Below are 24833 nucleotides of genomic sequence, written 5' to 3' on the forward strand. Positions count from 1 at the left end.
ATCCTCCACATAACTGCTCCCACGACGCAGTTCCGGGGAGAATTGTCTCGGTCTTGGACCCACTCTCCTCCGTCTTGGAGAACATCCGGGACAAGGCGTCCGCCTTGCCGTTCTTAGATCCAGGTCGGAACGCCAGGACAAACTTGAATCGTCCGAAAAACAACGCCCACCTGGCCTGACGGGAGTTGAGACGTTTAGCCGATTGCACGTAAGCAAGATTCTTGTGGTCAGTCCAGACAATAAACGGTTGCTCCGCCCCTCCAACCAGTGGCGCCACTCCTCCAAGGCAAGTTTCACCGCGAGAAGCTCCCGGTTACCCACATCGTAATTCCTCTCCGCAGGCGAAAGGCGACGAGATAGTAGGCGCAGGGATGGAGTTTACTGTCCGTGGAGCATCGCTGCGACAGGATGGCGCCAACTCCCACATCAGACGCGGCCCACTTCAACGACGAACTGACGGGCCGTGTCCGGTTGAGAGAGAATCGGTGCGTTGGTGAATCGCCTCTTCAAATCCAGAAACGCTCGATCCGCCTCCGGATTCCACTTGAAGGTCCTGATGCTGGAAGTCAAGGCAGTTAATGGAGCGGCCACACGGCTGTAATCCCGGATGAATCTGCGGTAGAAATTCGCAAACCCCAAAAATCTCTGGAGCTGCAATCTCGTACCGGGCTGGGCCCATTCCAGAACCGCTCTAACCTTCTCCTGGTCCATCCTAATCTCACCCCTGGAGATGATGTACCCGAGAAAGGATGTCGTGTGGGCGTGAAACTCGCACTTCTCGGCCTTCACGAACAGGCGATTCTCCAATAATCGCTGCAGAACCTGCCGGACATGCTGGACGTGGTCGGAAGGTTCCTTCGAGAAGATCAGAATGTCATCCAGGTAAACAAACACGAAGAGACCGATCATATCTCTCAGGACGCTCGTTCACCATACTCTGGAATACCGCTGGAGCATTGGTCAGTCCAAACGGCATCACCTGATACTCGAAGTGCCCCCATCGGTGTATTGAAACCCGTCAACCACTCGTCCCCCTCTCTGATCCGGACCAGGTGATACGCATTGCGTAGGTCTAACTTGGTGAACACCGTAGCACCCTGTAAAGAGTCGAAGGCAGAACTCATCAAGGGCAGGGGATACTTGTTCTTGACCGTGATGTCATTCAACCCCCGATAATCAATACATGGTCGAAGAGAGCCATCCTTCTTACCCACAAAGAAGAATCCTGCCCCCAGGGGTGATGACGAGGGACCGAACGAGACCAGCAGCTAGGGACTCCTTGATGTAGGTCTCCAACGCCTCACGTTCAGGTCGGGAGATACTGTATAACCTTCCCTTGGGGTAGACAGCTCCAGGAACCAGGTTGATGGCACAATCATATGGTCGGTGGGGGGAGTGACAGAGCCTTCTGCTTACTGAAAACTTCCCCCAAATCGTGATATGTCTCGGGAACCAGGGACAAATCTGGAGGTTTAGCCTCAATCACCTGACTGGTAACCGAATGAGGGCAGGCAGTCTTGAGACAGTTAGCATGACAATCCAGGCTCCAACTCGTTACCTTGCCCGTCACCCAATCGAACGTGGGATTGTGTTCCTTCAGCCAGGGGTATCCAAGGACCAGAGGAACATGGGAAGACGGCAGAATGAAAAAATGAAATCATCTCAGAATGATTCCCTGACAACCGCATCTTAACCGGTTCAGTCCTCATCGTGATACGTGCCAGACTACTGCCGTTCAGAGTGGTCGCTTCAATGGCTTCCGGCAATTGCTCCTTGGAAAGCCCCAGCTGTTCCACCAACTCGGCATCAAGAAAGCTTCCATCGGCACCTGAATCGATAAGAGCGTTAAGCGCTAAGCTCTGATTCCTGTTCACAAGGGTAGCCGGGAAGCGGGGTCTGACAGAGGTACTGAGAGGTTGAAACTGGCTCGCTAAAAGTCCTCCCAACTTTAGCGAGCCGGGCAGTTTGACGACCGCAGGGAGCAAGTGGAGATGTAATGTCCCGAGCGACCACAGTAGAGGCAGCAGTTGGTCCTACGTCTATGTTGACGCTCCTCCTTGGTTAACCCGTGCCGCCCCACTTGCATGGGTTCAGAATCGGGAGAGGACCTCTCCACTAATCCTTTGTGGAGGAGAATGATCGACGTGTTCTGGACCACCACCCGACCCGACTGGGAACTGAGAAAGCTGATCGATTGGATGGACCCCATTGCTTCTCCCTCCTTCGCTCACGGACTCGATTATCCACCCGAATAGACAAGGCTACCAAGCTGTCCAGGTCACTAGGCTCCGGATAGGAGATCAACTCATCCTTGAGCTGCTCCGACAGACCCTGGTAAAAGGCCGCTTGCAAAGACTCCTCGTTCCACCCACTCTCCACAGCCAACGTCTTGAACTCGATCACGAAGTCGGCCACGCTGCGAGTTCCTTGGTGAAGAGAAAACAGGCGCCTAGCTGCGTCCCTCCCTCGGACGGAATGGTCGAAGAGCTTCCTCATCTCGGCCGTGAACCCCTGGTATGAAGCCATGCAGGGATCCTGTCGTTCCCAAACGGCTGAAGCCCACTCTAGCGCTCGACCACGCAGCAACTCAATCACAAAGGCTATCCTAGCCTTGTCTGTGGCATAAGAGTAGGGCTGTAGATCGAACACTAATCCACACTGCATAAGGAAGGAACGGCATCCTCCCAGCTCCCCCTCATATTTATCCGGCGTCGGAACCTTGGGCTCACGGAGGGACACAACTTCAGAAGCGGCAGGCGAGATGGGTGAAACCGGTAGTGGATCCTCCACCGGACACTGGCGTTGGTTCTGGACCTCCATCAGGCCGGTAGAAAGGTTCCGAACTGACAACGCGATCTCCTGTAGTACCCGTGCTATGATGGCCCAACATCTTCCCCTGCTGGGTAATGGCATGGCGAACGGAGTCCAGGTCCGCTGGGTTCATAATTGGCCGGATCGTTCTGTCACAGTTCCCTCAGCCAGAACCCAAAAGCAGACCAGGACAAGGAGAGTTGAACGAAAGTGAGGGTTTATTCGGATACAAACAAAAGGTGCAGAATATTCCAGGGACAGAGCGGGCGGCGTGGATGAGTAGTTGGGGGTGCAGTGCAAGGTCCAGTGATGGCTCGGCAGCCGCCGACCATCAGGCAGAGGTGGGGTGAAGGTTCCGGACGTGTGATGTTCATGGCTAACGATCCGGCAGGAACTGGATGTTGGGCCAGAGCCTAAGAAAGGTGCTGATTAGGCCCAGGTGTGCAGATTGCTAATGGGAAGCAGGTGCGGAAACCAGAGCGCTCCCCGGAGCGTTCCCGAACCCTCGGGAAACTGGAGATTACGACCAGGACCCGACTCAGACAGCCGGGATCGTTACAAACGGGCAGCGGGAGGAGGAGCGTTGTGAACGGATTTTATTTATTCTGGTTAAGCTATATTGATCTCGGGCTCCCTCTTTAGTCATTTGTGTGTCTTCATTTTTAATCGAGGTGCTTAAAGCATCAGACAAGCTCAGTAGCCTACATATAGTTGATTTTATTCAAACATAGGGTGAGTCTACAGTGCCTTCGGAAAGTATTCAGACCCCTTGACTTTTTCCACAATATGTTACGTTACAACCTTATTCTAAAATGGATTAAAAAATAAAACTCTACACACAATACCCCATAATGCAAAAACAGGTTTTTAGAAATATGTTATTTACATAAGTATTCAGACCCTTTGCTATGAGACTCGAAATTGAGCTCAGGTGCATCCTGTTTCCATTAATCATCCTTGAGATGTTTCTACAACTTGATTGGAGTCCACCTGTGGTAAATTCAATTGTTTGGACATGATTTGGAAAGGCACACACCTGTCTATGTAAGGTCCCACAGTTGACAGTGCATGTCAGAGCAAAAACCAAGCCATGAGGTTGAAGGAATTGTCCGTAGAGCTCCGAGACAGGATTGTGTCGAGGCACAGATCTGGGGAAGAGTACCAAAACATTTCTGCAGCATTGAAGGTCCCCAAGAACACAGTGGCCACCATCATTCTTAAATGGAAGCTGTTTGGAACCACTAAGACTCTTCCTAGAGCTGGCCGCCCCCGGCCAAACTGAGCAATGGTCAGGGAGGTGACCAAGAACCTGATGGTCACTCTGACAGAGCTCTAGAGTTCCTTTGTGGAGATTAGAGAAACTTCCAGAAAGACAACCATCTCTGCAGCACTCCACCAATCAGGTCTTTATGGTAGAGTGGCCAGACAGAAGCCACTCCTCAGTAAAAGGCACATGACAGCCCTTTTGGAGTTTGCCAAAAGGCACCTAAAACCTCTCAGACCATGAGAAACAAGATTCTCTGGTCTGATGAAACCAAGATTGAACTCTTTGGCCTGAATGCCAAGCGTCACTTCTGGAGGAAACCTGGCACCATCCCTACGGTGAAGCATTGTGGTTGCAGCATCATGCTATGGGGATGTTTTTCAGAGGCAGGGACTGGGAGACTATTCAGGATCAAGGCAAAGATGAACAGAGCAAAGTACAGAGAGATCCTTGATGAAAACATACTCCAGAGTGCTCAGGACCTCAGACTGGGGCGAAGGTTCACCTTCCAACAGGACAACGACCCTAAGCACACAGCCAAGACAACGCAGGAGTGGCTTCGAGACAAGTCTCTGAATGTCCTTGAGTGGCCCAGCCAGAGCCCGGACTTGAACCTGATCTAACATCTCTGGAGAAACCTGAAAATAGCTGTGCAGCAACGCTCCCCATCCAACCTGACAGAGCTTGAGAGGATCTGCAGAGAAGAATGGGAGAAACTCTCCAAATACAGGTGTGCCAAGCTTGTAGCGTCATACCTAAGAAGACTCGATGCTGTAATCGCTGCCAAAGGTGCTTCAACAAAGTACTGAGTAAAGGGTCTGAATACTTATGTAAATGTGATATTTCTGTTTTTTCTTTTAATAAATTAGCAAAAAATTCTAAAAGAAACTGTTTTTGCTTTGTCATTATGGAGTATTGTGTGTAGATTGATGAGGGAAAAAAACTATTTAAGCAATTTTAGAATAAGGCTGTAATGTAACAAAATGTGGAAAAAGTCAAGGGGTCTGAATACTTTCCGAAGGCACTGTATATACAGTGGGGAAAAAAAGTATTTAGTCAGCCACCAATTGTGCAAGTTCTCCCACTTAAAAATATGAGAGAGGCCTGTAATTTTCATCATAGGTACACGTCAACTATGACAGAGAAAATGAGGAAAAAAAATCCAGAAAATCACATTGTAGGATTTTTTATGAATTTATTTGCAAATTATGGTGGAAAATAAGTATTTGGTCAATAACAAAAGTTTCTCAATACTTTGTTATATACCCTTTGTTGGCAATGACACAGGTCAAACGTTTTCTGTAAGTCTTCACAAGGTTTTCACACACTGTTGCTGGTATTTTGGCCCATTCCTCCATGCAGATCTCCTCTAGAGCAGTGATGTTTTGGGGCTGTCGCTGGGCAATACGGACTTTCAACTCCCGCCAAAGATTTTCTATGGGGTTGAGATCTGGAGACTGGCTAGGCCACTCCAGGACCTTGAAATGCTTCTTACGAAGCCACTCCTTCGTTGCCCGGGCGGTGTGTTTGGGATCATTGTCATGCTGAAAGACCCAGCCACGTTTCATCTTCAATGCCCTTGCTGATGGAAGGAGGTTTTCACTCAAAATCTCACGATACATGGCCCCATTCATTCTTTCCTTTACACGGATCAGTCGTCCTGGTCCCTTGGCAGAAAAACAGCCCCAAAGCATGATGTTTCCACCACCATGCTTCACAGTAGGTATGGTGTTCTTTGGATGCAACTCAGCATTCTTTGTCCTCCAAACACGACGAGTTGAGTTTTTACCAAAAAAGTATATTTTGGTTTCATCTGACATTCTCCCAATCCTCTTCTGGATCATCCAAATGCACTCTAGCAAACTTCAGACGGGCCTGGACATGTACTGGCTTAAGCAGGGGGACACGTCATTGTACTGCAGGATTTGAGTCCCTGGCAGCGTAGTGTGTTACTGATGGTAGGCTTTGTTACTTTGGTCCCAGCTCTCTGCAGGTCATTCACTAGGTCCCCCCGTGTGGTTCTGGGATTTTTGCTCACCGTTCTTGTGATCATTTTGACCCCACAGGGTGAGATCTTGCGTGGAGCCCCAGATCGAGGGAGATTATCAGTGGTCTTGTATGTCTTCCATTTCCTAATAATTGCTCCCACAGTTGATTTCTTCAAACCAAGCTGCTTACCTATTGCAGATTCAGTCTTCCCAGCCTGGTGCAGGTCTACAATTTTGTTTCTGGTGTCCTTTGACAGCTCTTTGGTCTTGGCCATAGTGGAGTTTGGAGTGTGACTGTTTGAGGTTGTGAACAGGTGTCTTTTATACTGATAACAAGTTCAAACAGGTGCCATTAATACAGGTAACGAGTGGAGGACAGAGGAGCCTCTTAAAGAAGAAGTTACAGGTCTGTGAGAGCCAGAAATCTTGCTTGTTTGTAGGTGACCAAATACTTATTTTCCACCATAATTTGCAAATAAATTCATTAAAAATCCTACAATGTGATTTTCTGGATTTTTTTTTCTAATTTTGTCTGTCATAGTTGACGTGTACCTATGATGAAAATTACAGGCCTCTCTCATCTTTTTAAGTGGGAGAACTTGCACAATTGGTGGCTGACTAAATACTTTTTTTCCCCACTGTATGGAAAAATACACATTTTAACATTTCAACCAATCAATTGGTCGAAAGAACAGACGACTCTCAGTCGACTAAGATTTTTTAAAGTCGGGGACAGCCCTAAAATGTATCCATAACTGTCATAGGGGTCTACCGTCCTCCCTCAGCTAACCTTTGTGCACTCGAGGAGTCTTTTAGTAAATCAGAAGTTATTATCCTGGATGACCTAAATTATGATTGGGAAATGCAGGCTTCAAACAATCTAATAGACATATGTAATGATCTAAACCTAACCCAGCTGGTGACTAAGCCTACATGGCCCAACCCTAAAGATCCTTCAAAGTCAACTCTGATTGATCTTATTTTTACGAATGCACCAGTTTCTACTGGTGTCTTCGCCCAAGATATTAGTGACCATTGCCCAGTTGTTTGTGTTCGAGATGTGAGAATATAACGATCTAAGCCTTGTGTCATCACAAAGAGGAACTTTAGTGAACAGGCTTTTTTACATGATCTTTATTTAGTGACCTTGATTGTATTTCAGCTATCCCTGAACCTGATTTAGCTTTCAGCCTTTTTGCAGATCTCTTCAATATTATTGTGGATAATCATGCTCCCTTAAAAAAATGAAGGGTTAAAGGTAGATTGAATGCCTGGTACACTCCGGAATTATCAGAAGTCATTATCAAAAGAGATGGGTCAAGGCCAGGAACACATGCTTAGGCCTGGACTTGCAAGCTTTTAAGCAACTGAGGAATCATTGTGTAAGACAAATCAGAAAGGCTAAATCTGATTAATATGTAACCACTCTTTCAGATTATAATGGGAGCCTGGCTAAATTCAGGAAAACTGTCAAATCCCTGAAGGGTTCTACTTCCTCCTCTCTGCCACAACAAATGTATTCTGACACGGGCCTCATTACGAAAAATAATGCCATCCTTGATGCATTTAATCACAATTTTATTTCAGTGGGCTCTCTCTTTGAAATAACTTCTAAGCCTATTCACAATTATATTGGGCTGGATGCTGATAGGGGAAACTTGCTGAATGATCAGATAAATTATAGTTAAAGCTTTCTTTGAGGCTATTTACCGAAAAATAAGTCCTGGATGCTTTGCTAGCAATAGACAACAAGAAATCCACAGGGGCTGACTAATTTGATCCCGGTCTGCTTAATTGTGCAGCGCCCATCATTGTTGGCTCAATAACCTAAATTGTTTATTTAACATTGTTATCAGGACATATTCCAAAAGTATGGAAATCAGCTCTTGTGCTGACACTCCATAAGGGCGTGGATAGTAGTGATCTTTATCGCCCCATTTCAAGTCTTTCTTGACTAGCTAAGCTTCTTGAATCCTTGGTAAATGTACAATTTTGTTTTTTTTAAATCTGAGAAATGTATTTTAAATGCAAACCAATCAAAGTTTAGGCCTGGGATAGCCCTATAACAGCAACCACTTTAGTTATTAATGATCTTGTCAATGCTTTAGACCCCTCAAACTCGACTCTGGACCTCGAAGCCAGTTCCACTGCATTTTTTCATTCATCCCCTTTAATCAGGGACTGATTTAGACCTGGGACACCAGGTGTGTGCAATTAATTATCAGATAGAACAGAAAACCAGCAGGCTCCGGACCTCGTAGGGTAAGAGTTGAGTAACCCTGCTTTAGACACTAAAATGAAATGTGTTGCTTTGTTTGTGGACCTGTCAAAGACTTCTGATACTGTTGATCATGCTATTTTATTGAATAAATTGCCCTCAATAGGCTTGAGCTCTGACACCTGTTCATGGTTATCTTAGAGACAGATTGGGTTAAGTCCGAATTTCTTGAAGTACATAAAGGTGTTCCTCAGGTGTCGATACTAGGACTGGTTCTTTTCACTATTTATATAGATGCTATTGGTCAATCTGTAAAAAAATAAAAAATGTGGATGATACTATTATGTACGCAATTGCCCCGACTGCTGACCTGGCTGTGACAAGGCTACAGTCCAATTTTGCAGCTGTGCAAGAAGTCCTTACTGATTTAAAACTCATACTTAATATGGGCAAAACTAAATACATGTTGTTTTCAAGTTCTCATAAGATTGTCTCAGATGGATTACATCTTTACTCATCGGATGGTTCTATAATGGAACGAGTCCCTGCGTACACATACCTTGGTATTTGGATTGACAATGATTTATCGTTGTCACGATCGTTGAGAGACGGGTCAGACCAAGGTGCAGCGTGATATGCGTACATATTTATTAAGATGAATAAACACTTGACAAAATAACAAATCAACGAAAACGTGAAGTCCTATGGGCTATACACACAACAAGCCTAACAGGAACACAAACAAGATCCCACAACTAAGGTAGGCAACCAGGCTACCTAAGTATGATCCCCAATCAGAGACAACGAGCGACAGCTGCCTCTGATTGGGAATCACACCCGGCCATACATAGAAATACAAAACTAGATTTAAACATAGAACTACAATACATACATCTCAACTGAAACTCACACCCTGACCCAACCAACAAGAGTTCTCTAGCTCAGGGCGTGACAGTACCCCCAAGGTGCGTACTCCGGCCTGTGCCAGCGCCCAGCACGTGTCGTGCGAAAGTGGGCATCCAGCCAGGACGGGTTGTGCCAGCTGTACACTCCAGACCTCCAGTACGCCTCCACGGTCCAGTATATCCTGCTCCGGTTCTACGCACTGTGTCACCAGTGTGCCTCCCCAGCCTGGTACCAAACCAAACCAGTGGTGTGCGTATCCAGTCCGGTACGGCCTGTACCTGCTCCCCGCACCAAACCAGTTGTGCGTGTACGGGGCGTACCAGGCTGGGAAGGCACACTGGTGACACAGTGCGTTGAACTGGAGCAGGATATACTGGACCGTGGAGGCGTACTGGAGGTCTGGAGTGTACAGCTGGCACAACCCGTCCTCCGGAGTGGAGTCGCTGACCAGAGCTGGACTGGGAACACGCACCACTGGTCTGGTGCGAGGAGCAGGCACGGGCCGTGCCGGACTGGATACACGCACCACTGGTTTGGTGCGGGGAGCAGGTACGGGGCGTACTGGACTGGATACGCGCACCACTGGTTTGGTGCGGGGAGCAGGTACGGGGCGTACCAGGCTGGGGAGGCACACTGGTGACACAGTGTGTAGAACCGGAAAAGGATATACTGGACGGTGGAGGCGTACTGGAAGTCTGGAGTGTACAGCTGGCACAACCCATCCTGGCTGGATGTCCACTTTCACACGACACGTGCAGGGCGCTGGCACAGGACGCACTGGGCTGTGAACGCGCACTGGCGACACAGTGCGTAGGACTGGCGCAGGATATACTGGACCGTGGAGGCGCACTGGAGACCAGGAGCGTTGAGCCGGCACAACCCGTCCTGGCTGGATGCCCACTTTCGCACGACACGTGCGGGGCGCTGGCACAGGACGCATTGGGCTGTGAATGCGCACTGGCGACACAGTGCGTATCTCCGCATACCTTGGTTCCTCAATGAACACATGCTCCTTTTGTTGCCTGACCAGCTCCTCTCTCCGTGCTTCCACTACTTCCTTCTCCCTACGGGCCTCCTGTAGCACCTCCTCTTGAAGGGAGCTCTCCTGCTCTATTCTCGCTATCAGCCCCCGTAATGTGGTGGCCTCCTCTCTTAAACTACAGATCCACAGGTCTTGGAGGACCTCTAAAATAATGGCCTCCTCCTCTACAGTCAGCCCTTTCACGGCCTCCTGCTGCCTCGTCGTCCACCCAGTGTGCCCCCCAATTTTTTTTTCTTGGGGCTGCTTCTCGGGCTTTCTTCGTGACCGAGTCCTTTTAAGTTGCCGTTTCTCCTCCCTTGCTGCCTCTGTCTGCTCCCATGGAAGGCGATCCATCCCAGCCTGGATCTCTTCCTATGTCCATGATCCCTTACTATTTAATATCTCCTCCCAAGTCCATGATTTCTGCTCCTCCTGGGCACGCTGCTTGGTCCTTGTTTGGTGGGATCTTCTGTCACAATCGTTGAGAGACGGGTCAGACCAAGGTGCAGCGTGATATGCGTACATATTTATTAAGACGAATAAACACTTGACAAAATAACAAAACAACGAAAATGTGAAGTCCTATGGGCTATACACACAACAAGCCTAACAGGAACACAAACAAGCTCCCACAACTAAGGTAGGCAACCAGGCTACCTAAGTATGATCCCCAATCAGAGACAACGAGCGACAGCTGCCTCTGATTGCGAATCACACCCGGCCAAACATAGAAATACAAAACTAGATTTAAACATAGATATACAATACATAGATCTCAACTGAAACTCACACCCTGACCCAACCAACAAGAGTTCTCTAGCTCAGGGCGTGACAATCGTCTACACCTTTCCTGCAGCCAAATGCCCTAGTGGCCTCATGGGTGGAATGTTGTTTCATAATTTATAGACATTATTTCAAACAACCCGCCGAAAATCTGGTGTTTTTATGTCAAACGGTTTTGTTATATTTCCGTCTTCTATGATGTATATAAGGTGTAATATTGGGATTCAAACTCAAAATGTAATACATTTCATTTACATTACATTTACATTTACGTCATTTAGCTGACGCTCTTATCCAGAGCGACTTACAAATTGGTGCATTCACCTTATAGCCAGTGGGAGAACCACTTTACAATATGTTTTTTTTCTTTTCTTTTTTTCTTTTTTTTTGGGGGGTGGAGTGGGGTAAGGGGGGGGTAGAAGGATTACTTTATCCTATCCCAGGTATTCCTTAAAGAGGTGGGGTTTCAAGTGTCTCTGGAAGGTGGTGAGTGACTCCGCTGTCCTGGCGTCGTGAGGGAGCTTGTTCCACCATTGGGGTGCCAGAGCAGCGAACAGTTTTGACTGGGCTGAGCGGGAACTGTGCTTCCACAGAGGTAGGGGGGCCAGCAGGCCAGAGGTGGATGAACGCAATGCCCTCGTTTGGGTGTAGGGACTGATCAGAGCCTGTAGGTACGGAGGTGCCGTTCCCCTCACAGCTCCGTAGGCAAGCACCATGGTCTTGTAGCAGATGCGAGCTTCAACTGGAAGCCAGTGGAGTGTGCGGAGGAGCGGGGTGACGTGAGAGAACTTGGGAAGGTTGAACACCAGACGGGCTGTAGCATTCTGGATGAGTTGTAGGGGTTTAACGGCACAGGCAGGGAGCCCAGCCAACAGCGAGTTGCAGTAATCCAGACGGGAGATGACAAGTGCCTGGATTAGGACCTGTGCCGCTTCCTGTGTAAGGCAGGGTCGTAATCTCCGAATGTTGTAGAGCATGAACCTACAGGATCGGGTCACCGCCTTGATGTTAGCGGAGAACGACAGGGTGTTGTCCAGGGTCACGCCAAGGCTCTTCGCACTCTGGGAGGAGGACACAACGGAGTTGTCAACCGTGATGGCGAGATCATGGAACGGGCAGTCCTTCCCCGGGAGGAAGAGCAGCTCCGTCTTGCCGAGGTTCAGCTTGAGGTGGTGATCCGTCATCCACACTGATACAGTGGGGAAAAAAAGTATTTAGTCAGCCACCAATTGTGCAAGTTCTCCCACTTAAAAAGATGAGAGAGGCATGTAATTTTCATCATAGGTACACGTCAACTATGACAGACAAATTGAGGAAAAGAAATCCAGAAAATCACATTGTAGGATTTTTAATGATTTTATTTGCAAATTATGGTGGAAAATAAGTATTTGGTCACCTACAAACAAGCAAGATTTCTGGCTCTCACAGACCTTTAATTTCTTCTTTAAGAGGCTCCTCTGTCCTCCACTCGTTACCTGTATTAATGGCACCTGTTTGAACTTGTTATCAGTATAAAAGACACCTGTCCACAACCTCAAACAGTCACACTCCAAACTCCACTATGGCCAAGACCAAAGAGCTGTCAAAGGACACCAGAAACAAAATTGTAGACCTGCACCAGGCTGGGAAGACTGAATCTGCAATAGGTAAGCAGCTTGGTTTGAATAAATCAACTGTGGGAGCAATTATTAGGAAATGGAAGACATACAAGACCACTGATAATCTCCCTCGATCTGGGGCTCCACGCAAGATCTCACCCCATGGGGTCACCCCCATGGGGCGGCAGGTAGCTTAGTGGGTAAGAGCGTTGTGCCAGTAACCGAAAGGTCGCTGGTTCTAATCCCCGAGCCGACTAGGTGAAAAATCTGTCGATGTGCCCTTAAGCAAGGCACTTAACCCTAATTGCTCATGTAAGTCGCTCTGGATAAGAGCGTCTGCTAAATGACTAAAAATGTAAAAATGTCAAAATGATCACAAGAACGGTGAGCAAAAATCCCAGAACCACACGGGGGGACCTAGTGAATGACCTGCAGAGAGCTGGGACCAAAGTAACAAAGCCTACCATCAGTAACACACTACACCGCCAGTGACTCAAATCCTACAGTGCCAGACGTGTCCCCCTGCTTAAGCCAGTACATGTCCAGGCCCGTCTGAAGTTTGCTAGAGTGCATTTGGATGATCCAGAAGAGGATTGGGTGAATGTCATATGGTCAGATGAAACCAAAATAGAACTTTTGGTAAATACTCAACTCGTCGTGTTTGGAGGACAAAGAATGCTGAGTTGCATCCAAAGAACACCATACCTACTGTGAAGCATGGGGGTGGAAACATCATGCTTTGGGGCTGTTTTTTCTGCAAAGGGACCAGGACGACTGATCCGTGTAAATGAAAGAATGAATGGGGCCATGTATCGTGAGATTTTGAGTGAAAACCTCCTTCCATCAGCAAGGGCATTGAAGATGAAATGTGGCTGGGTCTTTCAGCATGACAATGATCCCAAACACACCGCCCGGGCAACGAAGGAGTGGCTTCGTAAGAAGCATTTCAAGGTCCTGGAGTGGCCTAGCCAGTCTCCAGATCTCAACCCCATAGAAAATCTTTGGAGGGAGTTGAAAGTCCGTGTTGCCCAGCGACAGCCCCAAAACATCACTGCTCTAGAGGAGATCTGCATGGAGGAATGGGCCAAAATACCAGCAACAGTGTGTGAAAACCTTGTGAAGACTTACAGAAAACGTTTGACCTGTGTCATTGCCAACAAAGGGTATATAACAAAGTATTGAGAAACTTTTGTTATTGACCAAATACTTATTTTCCACCATAATTTGCAAATAAATTCATTAAAGATTCCTACAATGTGATTTTCTGGATTTTTTTTCTCATTTTGTCTGCCATAGTTGACGTGTACCTATGATGAAAATTACAGGCCTCTCTCATCTTTTTAAGTGGGAGAACTTGCACAATTGGTGGCTGACTGAATACTTTTTTTCCCCACTGTATGTCTGCCAGACATGCAGAGATGCGATTCGCCACCTGGTTATCAGAAGGGTACAGGTGTCCTTTTTTACGCTAATAACCATGTGTGAGTTGTACACTTTTGCTTTTGTTTCAAGGTAGATTTGTTTAAGACTACCAAGAAACATGATGTATGATTTAGCCCACTGCAGTAAAAGGTTAAAAAACATACGACTGAGCTTGTTGAGAAACTAAGATTTAAAATGGGATTTTTTTTATAGAAACAGATCTTGTCTCTCTCTAGTCAGCAGGAAGCAGATTGTGCAGTCAACCTTTCTACCTGTTGTTGATTATGGTGATACTATTTATCAAAGTGCAGCTGCCTCTACACTTAAACCCTTGGATGCCGTTTTTCATAGCGCCCTTCGTTTTATCACAGGAGATAGTTTTATTACTCTTCACTATATTCTTTACCAAAAGGTTGGCTGGACTTCTTTGAAGTCACGTAGATCACATCATTATGCTCTTTTTGATTACAAAGCCCTGCTCCACAAACTCCCGACTTACCTAACATCACTGTTAAGATTTAAAATGACAAGTTATCAAACCCGTTCACAGGGTTGGTTAACTCTGGAGACTCCTTTGGTGTCTCGAGAGTTAGGTAAATCAGCCTTTAATTTGCTTGCACCTCACGTGTGGAATGATCTACAATACACTTTAAAATTGGAGGAATTGGTGCCTCTAGGGCATTTCAGATGGTTGCTAGGAGACCTTTTTACTGAAGAATGTGTCTATTATTTATGATTGTGTTTTCCTTTTCATGTATTGTTGTGTATAATAATGTGTATTTTAATGTCTATATGAATGTGTAGTTTAATGTGTTAATTGTATTTTGATGTGTATTGTGGTGCTATACAGGGCTTATCTGGAAAAGAGACCTTGGTCTCAGCATTGACTCCCTGTCAAAATAAAGGTTAAATAAGTGTCCCAGACCGCTGACCCATAGCCTGTTCCAATCTCCACCCCCACCCCACCCTACCCCGGTCCCCCTCTCCACCCCCACCTCGTTCCTAAGCTGTCACCATATCCACCCCCACCCCACATCCTCGCATTCCCACCCCACTCCCTCTCCAAGCACTTCCCATCAGAGCAGACTGAGACGTCTTATCACAGAATCAGCTGGGCTGGGCGGCTGGCCAGGGCACACACATTTATAACGCCCAGTAAAAACATTTAAGCCTAATAGAATAATACTGCTGATTGAAGAAACAGATTTGTTTCAAATGTGCTCTGGGACCAATGTAAATAAAATGGCCCTGGTTTTAACAAGCCCTACTAGTTTTAAGTGGATTTATTGGTTTTCATCCACATGTCACAAATAAGAAAGAGGCAAATAAAATGTGTTTAAGTGAAATGAAGTTGAGTTGTGGAACTACTTATTCCAGTGAGATATCAAAATAAGAGGGTGAAGGATGGGCCTCATTTTTAGGTGCTTAACTCAAAGCTTTGTATTAAATCAAATCAAATCAAATTTTATTTGTCACATGCTTGGTAAACAACAGGTGTAGACTAACAGTGAAATGCTTACTTACGGGCCCACCTGGTACTGTATTTAGTTTATGTTATTGCGGGTGTAGCGAAATGCTTGTGTTCCTAGGTTCCTAGGTCCAACAGTGCGGTAGTATCTAACAATTCAAAACAATACACACAAATCTAAAAGTAAAAGAATGGAATTAAGAAATATATAAATATTAGGATGAGCAATGTCGGAGTGGCATTGAGTAGAATAAATTTGAATACAGTATATACATATGAAATTAGTAAAGCAGTATGTAAACATTATTAAAGTGACTAGGGTTTCATAATTAAAGTGACCAGTGATTCCATATCTATGTACATAGGGCTGCAGCCTCTAAGGTGGAGGATTGAGTAACCGGGTGGTAGTCGGCTAGTGATGGCTATTTAACAGTCTGATGGCCTTGAGATAGAAGCTGTTTTTCAGTATCGAGTCGATGTGCAGGGGTATGATGTAATTGAGGTAGGTATGTACATATAACTAGGAATACAGTGACAGATAATAAACAGTAGCAGCAGTGTATATGATGAGTCAAAACAGTTAGTGCAAAAAGCGTCAATGCAGATAGTCCAGGTAGCTATTTGGTTAACTATTTAACTAACTATTTACCATTCTTATGGCTTGGGGGTAGAAGCTGTTCAGGGTCCTGTTGGTTCCAGACTTGGTGCATCAGTACCGCTTGCTGTGCGGTAGCTGAGAGAACATTTATGACTTGGGTGGCTGTAGTCTTTGACAATTTTTATGGCCTTCCTCTGACACCGCCTGGTATAGACGCTTATTTTCTAAGGGCTAGGGTTGAAGATCCAGGCTAAGATTTCAGTTCAACTTCAAATGTATGTTATACTGTAGAATGCCAATGTTAACATAAACCAGCATGCGACTACATTGAAACTCTAGGGAATGGAGGAAGAAAGTGTGCACTGCGGTGGCTCTCTGTAGACTGCCATGCACATCTTAACATAAAGAATAGTGATTATTTTGACGATTAAGATAGTGATGATGATGATGTCAATAATGATGACAGCAATGATGATGATGATGCTCTCCCCCTCCCCCAGAGCGCCCAGGGTTTGTGAAGAGGCCCAGTAGTATTATGGTGCTGGCAGATGAGAGTGTGGAGTTCCACTGTGAGGCGCGGGGAGATCCGGTCCCCACTGTCCGCTGGAGGAAAGAGGACGCAGACCTGCCTAAGGGGAGGTACGGATGGATGGCCCAGCACTACTATACTGCCTTTATATTACATACTTACAGTGGGGAGAACAAGTATTTGATACACTGCTGATTTTGCAGGTTTTCCTACTTACAAAGCATGTAGGGGTCTGTAATTTGTATCATAGGTACACTTCAACTGTGAGACACGGAATCTAAAACAAAAATCCAGAAAATCACATTGTATGGTTTTTAAGTAATGAATTTGCATTTTATTGCATGACATAATTATTTGATACATCAGAAAAGCAGAACTTAATATTTGGTACAGAAACCTTTGTTTGCAATTACAGAGATCATACGTTTCCTGTAGGTCTTGACCAGGTTTGCACACACTGTAGCAGGGATTTTGGCCCACTCCTCCATACAGACCTTCTCCAGATCCTTCAGGTTTCGGGGCTGTCGCTGGGCAATACAGACTTTCAACTCCCTCCAAATATGTTCTATTGGGTTCAGGTCTGGAGACTGGCTAAGCCACTCCAGGACCTTGAGATGCTTCTTACGGAGCCACTCCTAAGTTGCCCTGGCTGTGTGTTTCGGGTCGTTGTCATGCTGGAAGACCCAGCCACGACCCATCTTCAATGCTCTTACTGAGGGAAGGAGGTTGTTGGCCAAGATCTCGCGATACATGGCCCCATCCATCCTCCCCTCAATACGGTGCAGTCGTCCTGTCCCCTTTGCAGAAAAGCATCCCCAAAGAATGATGTTTCCACCTCCATGCTTCACGGTTGGGATGGTGTTCTTGGGGTTGTACTCATCCTTTTTCTTCTTCCAAACACGGCGAGTGGAGTTTAGACCAAAAAGCTCTATTTTTGTCTCATCAGACCACATTACCTTCTCCCATTCCTCCTCTGGATCATCCAGATGGTCATTGGCAAACTTCAGACGGGCCTGGACATGCGCTGGCTTGAGCAGGGGGGACCTTTGCGTGCGCTGCAGGATTTTAATCCATGATGGCGTAGTGTGTTACTAATGGTTTTCTTTGAGACTGTGGTACCAGCTCTCTTCAGGTCATTGACCAGGTCCTGCCGTGTAGTTCTGGGCTGATCCCTCACCTTCCTCATGATCATTGATGCCCCACCAGGTGAGATCTTGCATGGAGCCCCAGACCGAGGGTGATTGACCGTCATCTTGAACTTCTTCCATTTTCTAATAATTGCGCCAACAGTTGTTGCCTTCTCACCAAGCTGCTTGCCTATTGTCCTGTAGCCCATCCCAGCCTTGTACAGGTCTACAATGTTATCCCTGATGTCCTTACACAGCTGTCTGGTCTTGGCCATTGTGGAGAGGTTGGAGTCTGTTTGATTGAGTGTGTGGACAGGTGTCTTTTATACAGGTAACGAGTTCAAACAGGTGCAGTTAATACAGGTAATGAGTGGAGAACAGGAGGGCTTCTTAAAGAAAAACTAACAGGTCTGTGAGAGCCGGAATTCTTACTGGTTGGTAGGTGATCAAATACTTATGTCATGCAATAAAATGCAAATTAATTACTTAAAAATCATACAATGTGATTTTCTGGATTTTTTTAGATTCCGTCTCTCACAGTTGAAGTGTACCTATGATAAAAATTACAGACCTCTACGTGCTTTGTAAGTAGGAAAACCAGCAAAATCGGCAGTGTATCAAATACTTGTTCTCCCCACTGTACACATCATAGATTCATACTCTGATCTAAACCTTATGCACATGCAGGGTCACATCTGGTCATGGAATTAGATGCATAGGATATTACAGTGTGCATACCATCATGTTTGTCTCACGTCGATCTCTCGCTATCTCTATCTCTCTCTCCCTCTGTGTGTGTCTGTAGGTATGAGATCCTGGAGGACCACACTCTGAGTGTGCGTGGTGTAACACCATCAGACGAGGGCTCCTACACGTGTGTTGTAGAGAACATGGTGGGAAAGGCAGAGGCGTCCGCTACACTGACCGTACACGGTCAGTACAACCTCCCCCGACCGAAACCCTAACCCCAACCCTGGTCATACCTGCTGTTTGACATGAAAGGTGCACAGACTATGAAATGTGCAGACTGGGTTTATGCTGTGCAGCTGTTGCTCTCACGTTCATGTAATGTTAGAGAAAGTGTGAAGAAGAAGACAGCTGTTCTCAGAGCAGTTGGATATCTTACCTAACCCTGTCTAGCCACACCATGGAGTATCACCCCACTGATCTCTGGCCTGCCCTGTCAAGTCAAGCAGTTCCCAGGGTAACAGACTGAGCTAGGTTATCAGTTCAATCTGTGAAGTTATGTCATTTACTGTATCCCCTTGGCTTGGGTTCATATCAGTTCTGAAGCAATCAGCACTCTACTAGCCACAGTCTAACCATGACTGGATCAGTGTAACAGTTCTGAATAGGAGCCCAGATGGGCGTGTTGATGAGGCACCAGGAAGTGGGTTCATTTGTGAGCAGGGATTCCCTGCCACAATGACCCTCCCCCCAGCACAGGGACTGACGGCAGGAAATGAACAGTAACACCTCACTACACACACACACTCGCACACACACGCATGCACACACACACACACACAGACATACAGGCACACATACACACACACAGTTTCCATGCCATACTGTGGCCCAGTGACACAGAGAGAGAGAGAGAGAGAGAGAGAGAGAGAGAGAGAGAGAGAGAGAGAGAGAGAGAGAGAGAGAGAGAGAGAGAGAGAGAGAGAGAGAGAGAGAGAGAGAGAGAGAGAGAGAGAGAGAGAGAGAGAGAGAGAGAGAGAGAGAGAGAGAGAGAGAGAGAGAGAGAGAGAGAGAGAGAGAGAGAGAGAGAGAGAGAGAGAGAGAGAGAGAGAGAGAGAGAGAGAGAGAGAGAGAGAGAGAGAGAGAGCAGGGCTTAATTAAAGACAAGCCTGGGTCCCACGCTGGGAATGACATGGTTCCAATTACACAGTCTACTCTACACCAGACCTGCCTGCCTGGGAAAAGAGGGGGACCAGGGTCTAATTTAGGGTCTGAACAGAGGAGAGGAAGAACAGATAGCAGATTCGTACAGATTGTCTTAATTGGAGGGAAGGGTGTAGCTGTCTAAGTACGGTGTACACAGAAAAAGGGGTTCCAAAAGGGTTCTTCGGCTGTCCCTAGGAAAATCCTTTTTGGCTCCAGGTATAACCCTTTTCGGTTCAAGGTAAAATCCTTTTGGGTTCCATGTAAAATCCTCTGTGGAAAGGGTTCTACATGGAACCCAAAAGGGTTCTACTTAACGGGTCTGGCTCCACGAGGGAGCTAAAGGGGGCTTAGCCCCCTCACCTTTAGTTTTATGTCCCTATATAAAAATAGCAAAAATTGATTGACTGACAAGTTGGCGCAAAATAATCTGTATCTCTGCTGTGCTGTGTAGGGGGGCTATGGAAAGCCACTTGGCAGTTAGGTATGACTCCTTTGGGTTTCCATAAAAAGCAAGAAAAAACACTTCTCATCTCTGTGATAGGCTAAGTGAATAATGTGATACACCTCCGCCTGTAATATTTGATTTTGATTTATAAGGGTGGGGTCAAGTTTACCATTGAAGCTGCTTCACTCTTAGATAGCTAGCTGTAAAAAGTGTTACTGTTATTAGCCTTAGCCTATTTAGCTAGCTCGAACAGCTAATCTTTGCCAAAGTACCCAAACAAAGGAGAAGGAGAGCAGTGAGCATCAGCCTCAAACCACAGATGCCGCCGCCAAGCCCAGCAGTGATGATGCTGCCGAGCTCCAGCTAGCTCCGTGTGAGCCTACCCACCCTTCCACTAGCGCCACCAGGATAATGGCTCCACAGCCGCCTCCACATCTGACTGTTCCTGATGATCTTTGAACAGAGCAGCCAGCCCAGGTTAGCCTAGATTCCTACCCTAGCCGCAGGTTTTCTGTCCTAAAACGTTCATTTAATAGCAACTGGTTCATAGGAAGAGAGTGGCTGGAATACTCTTACTGCAGATGCTATTATGGTTTTCTTGGTAGCCTATTGGTTTTCGTTGCTTTAAATGGAACTGTGCGTATTGGAAATGTGTTTATGGTAGGCTGGCATTGCTTAATTGATTATGTGGGTGCAATTTGATTCATAGAAGTGTATTGTGCCATATCACAAAGTGTTGCTGAACTCATGAGCAAGCGACATTAATTTCTATGTTTGAAGCGGGCCTGTAAAGGCCTATTTATTTGGCAAGACAGTTGTGCATGTCTGCATCTCACTGTAGTAGGCTGTAGGCTATGTTTTTGTTATTTGGATCTCCATTTGCCTTTTGTTTACTGTGTTTGTTTACTATTAATGTTACTAGCCTAAATTTAGATTGATTTTGTTCTGTTGGCATTCATTCGCATTTGCAGTTGTGCGGGTATTCTAAGTCAAACTGCTATTCAGTATTTTGATTTGCATGCATGACTAACTAGGCTACTACTTTCAGCATTTAGTTTGCATTATTTTGGTAAGACGTGTGTACAGCTGCATTCACGTAGGCTGTCAATAGGTGAATTGTCTTATCTATCTTGTAGCATATATTCATTACCAAAATGGCCTAGCTGGAGGGTGCTGTCCATTGTGCTGAAACAGTGCAGCAGAGATAGGCTACAGATTTCAAAAGCACTCAATTATCGCTGAGTCTCTGCATTTTAACTTTATGTTTATTGTGGTATAGCGTGATTATATAAACAGAATTCAATTTAATTCCAATGCAAGAACCCCAAAATCTTTTGCCCCTTCGCCCATTTCAACTGCCCCCTTAGTCACTTTATCCTGGTGCCGTGTCTGACCTGGAACCAAAAAGGGTTCTCCTATGGGGACAGCCAAACAACCCTTTTAGGTTCTACATAGCAGCTTTTTTTCTAAGAGTGTAGTAGGTGGTTTTCTTTTTTTCTGTCTCACACTTTTAATTTTCCTTCCTGTTCTCTCTTATACCTGATTTCACCAACCAGCAGTGGACAGAGAGGAAAGGGGGAGGAGGAGAGGGAGGAAGGGGGAGGGGGAGGGAAGAGGAGGGGGAGAGCAGATCTCCCCTGAAGGAAATGAGACATAACAACAGCACTGTCTGACAAACACTATCTCATCTGGAGATACTTGAGGGTTCAGGTCAACGAGATAATAAGGAGAGAGAGAGAGCGAGAGAGAGAGAGAGAGAGAGAGAGAGAGAGAGAGAGAGAGAGAGAGAGAGAGAGAGAGAGAGAGAGAGAGAGAGAGAGAGAGAGAGAGAGAGAGAGAGAGAGAGAGAGAGAGAGAGAGAGAGAGAGAGAGAGAGAGAGAGAGAGAGAGAGAGAGAGAGAAGCAGCTTTGAAGGTAACATTAGGAGCAGCACATTTTTACTTTTTATAACCCCTCCTTTCAATCAATGTATTTTCAGTGTATCTCAAGTCATAGTTTCTGACTAGAGAGATGCGCTAGTATTCATTGTTACACAAGTACCAGAATAAGCTGTTTTCTGCCTCAAACACAAACATTCTAATGTCCTTGCTGTGTTTGAACATATTCAACAGGGCAGGCAGGAGACTAAGGGCTTGTTTCCTCTAGACTCAGTCTGGCCGTGTGATTGGTGCAGCCAGGCCACATTATCAGTAGTGGAAATCAAAACACATTGGAGGCCTCCTCACTCCAGTCAAACTGCTTTCATTCCAAACACAAGGCTTGCACACAGGGTTTTCTCCAAATATGTTTTCAGGCATATTTTCCATCACCTAACACTTTTACTGAGGTCGTTTATCACACTTTAACTAGTGCCAACACTCCAGATCACCTTGTAACATTTTTAAGTAATTGGCACAGTATTATCTGGATTCCTGTATTTTCTCCTCAAAGTAAAGTCTTAAGCTTCACCCTTTTCTGTTCTTTCTACAGCTATACCTCTCTTATTCAGAGCGACTTACAGTAGTGAGTGCGTACATTTTCGTACTGGTCCCCCGTGGGAATCAAACCCACAACCCCCATGCTCTACCAACTGAGCCACACGGGTGTCTCTCTCTCTCTCTCTCTCTCTCTCTCTCTCTCTCTCTCTCTCTCTCTCTCTCTCTCTCTCTCTCTCTCTCTCTCTGTCTGTCTCACCACAATGGCCCTTGGTCACTTGCCTATCCATGCATATCACTGTTCAGCTCCTTTATAGGCTCTAAGACTCACAGTGTGCCACAGCCTTTACAGACATATGAAGCCCTCAGTCTATAAGTCTCTCTATAGGCCTAGCTCTACACCCAGAGGGAGAGAGAGGAAGTTCCGGTCTCCGAGTGTCTGAACTGTAGTAGAGTTCATCCCCTTCTCTCTCCCCTCCAGGTTTATGTGTTCATTGGGGGGTTGTAACTCTGTCCAAACAGGCCGCAGGGCTGGCTAGCCTCGTAACTCAACCCAACACTCCCATGTAAGGCTTTTCACACCTTTGAGTCAACAGGTCCAATGGGTCTCATAGGGATGGGAACAGGCCACGCCTTGTCCCAGCGACCCTACTGAGCACACACAGTAATACACACACACGTGCGCGACACATACAAAGAGACACACACACACATACACATACACATCGGCACAAATACAGTACACACATTCACACACACGCTCCAAGATACCTACTCTCACACTCCATCCCACCTCTCCACCCTCACTTTACTGTCCCATTCAACTGACCAAACACAAGAGCTCGTGTGTCCCCTCAACACCGCCTCCAATCACCCTATAAACCTGCCAGGGTAATTCATGAATCTGGCCCCAGCTAACCCCATAAAACACATGCTGCAAGTCAGGGGTCAGCACTAGGCTTTCAGTGTGGATCTATCAGCACGACAACAAACCTTTCAAACACTCCCACCACTGTTGTCTGTGTGTATGCGCGCGTGCGTGCGCACATTTGCCAAGGAAATTATCTTTGTTCCCTGTGATTTATTAAGTTCCCATATTACTCCACATAAATGAAAATCCTAAATATTACACAGAAATACATAGTGATGGAAACATAGTCTTATCCATGTGCATAGTATTCAGTAAATGGAAATGATTACATTTTTTCTTAGTATATGAAATATAGTAAATGAAATATGGTGGGAGCCTGTAGCTGGGTGGGCATGTGGCCCGTAAAGGGGGTCTGGTCTGAGCTCAACACACTTAGGCATGGGGGCAGGAAGAGATGCTCCGCTTCCTCTACTACATCCAGCACGGCATGCTGGGAGCTGGACCCCGGCTCTTTTTATGTCCATGGTCACATATTCATCAAGTCCCGCTCAGGAAACATGGCTGTCAGGGTTGGTGGTTAGGGGGTTTAAAGGTCACAGCCAAATCCAACAACAACAACATTGCTTTTTCTCTGTCTTCCCCCCCATCTGTGTCCTTCCTTCCTCTCCTCCCTTTGTCTGGACCTTTCTTTAAGGTCTCACATGTCTCTCTGTGTTCTGGATTTTTTTCTTTGTGTCATTAAGAAAGGAGATTTCCATTCTACTATAGTGTAATAGTGATAAAATACTGCATATGAAGTTATTTGAGGCAGCATGCATGTGTGTGTGAGATTGTGGATGTCCACAGTAACTACATACATGTGTGTTTTTGCTAGTGTTGAGGAATGTAGTTGGAGGGAGGGAGATGTATTTACAGTCAAACACACACTGAAGCAGTCTTCCAGTGGGGTCCCATTCATTAAACACACATGAAGCCCACTCCTCCTGAGACCAACCATAGTTAACACACGGTGACTGGACAGTGACTGGACTGTTACTCTACCACACAAACAGAGCTTCTGTGCAGCATATGCCCCTCACGGTGTATCAGATTGTTGTTTATTCCATTCATTTACTCATTCATGTATTCATTCATCAACGTGTTTGTTGAAAATGTTTAATGATTGACTGGTAAGCATTTGCCATCGCATGTGTCTGTCATCATTATTCATCTCCTGCTCTTGTGTTTGCTTCTCTTCTCTTCTCTTGTAGTCTTCACTGGTAAGTTGTCATCCGTCAGTCATCCTCCTCCGCACTGACAGCAACACGACATCATTAGTCATTACAGTCCTCCTCTCCTCCCTCCAATCCTCCAATAGGAGTTCACATTTCAGTTGTCATGAGCAACTGGGAGTAAGTGGGTAATAAAATAAAATACATCTATTTAAGTGAAAAAAAGGTAAACATAGTCATTATTTCATCCTATTTTATGTGATTTT

The 24833-nt window shown here is 46.1% G+C and overlaps 1 protein-coding gene across 2 annotated transcripts in view; it reads left to right on the plus strand.

Moving 5' to 3' along the window:
* The window catches only part of LOC121579894 (roundabout homolog 1-like), a 267144-nt gene that overhangs the window by 213788 nt on the left and 28523 nt on the right, over positions 1-24833 (plus strand). For both annotated transcript variants that reach the window (XM_041894856.2, XM_045224365.1), the window contains 3 exons: positions 16578-16716; positions 18539-18666; positions 24607-24615. In XM_041894856.2, coding sequence (XP_041750790.2) covers positions 16578-16716; positions 18539-18666; positions 24607-24615 — 276 coding nt within the window. The remainder of the gene's footprint in view (positions 1-16577; positions 16717-18538; positions 18667-24606; positions 24616-24833) is intronic.

The sequence above is a fragment of the Coregonus clupeaformis genome, chromosome 13 (genome assembly GCF_020615455.1).
Source record: "Coregonus clupeaformis isolate EN_2021a chromosome 13, ASM2061545v1, whole genome shotgun sequence".
Lineage (NCBI taxonomy): Eukaryota > Metazoa > Chordata > Actinopteri > Salmoniformes > Salmonidae > Coregonus > Coregonus clupeaformis.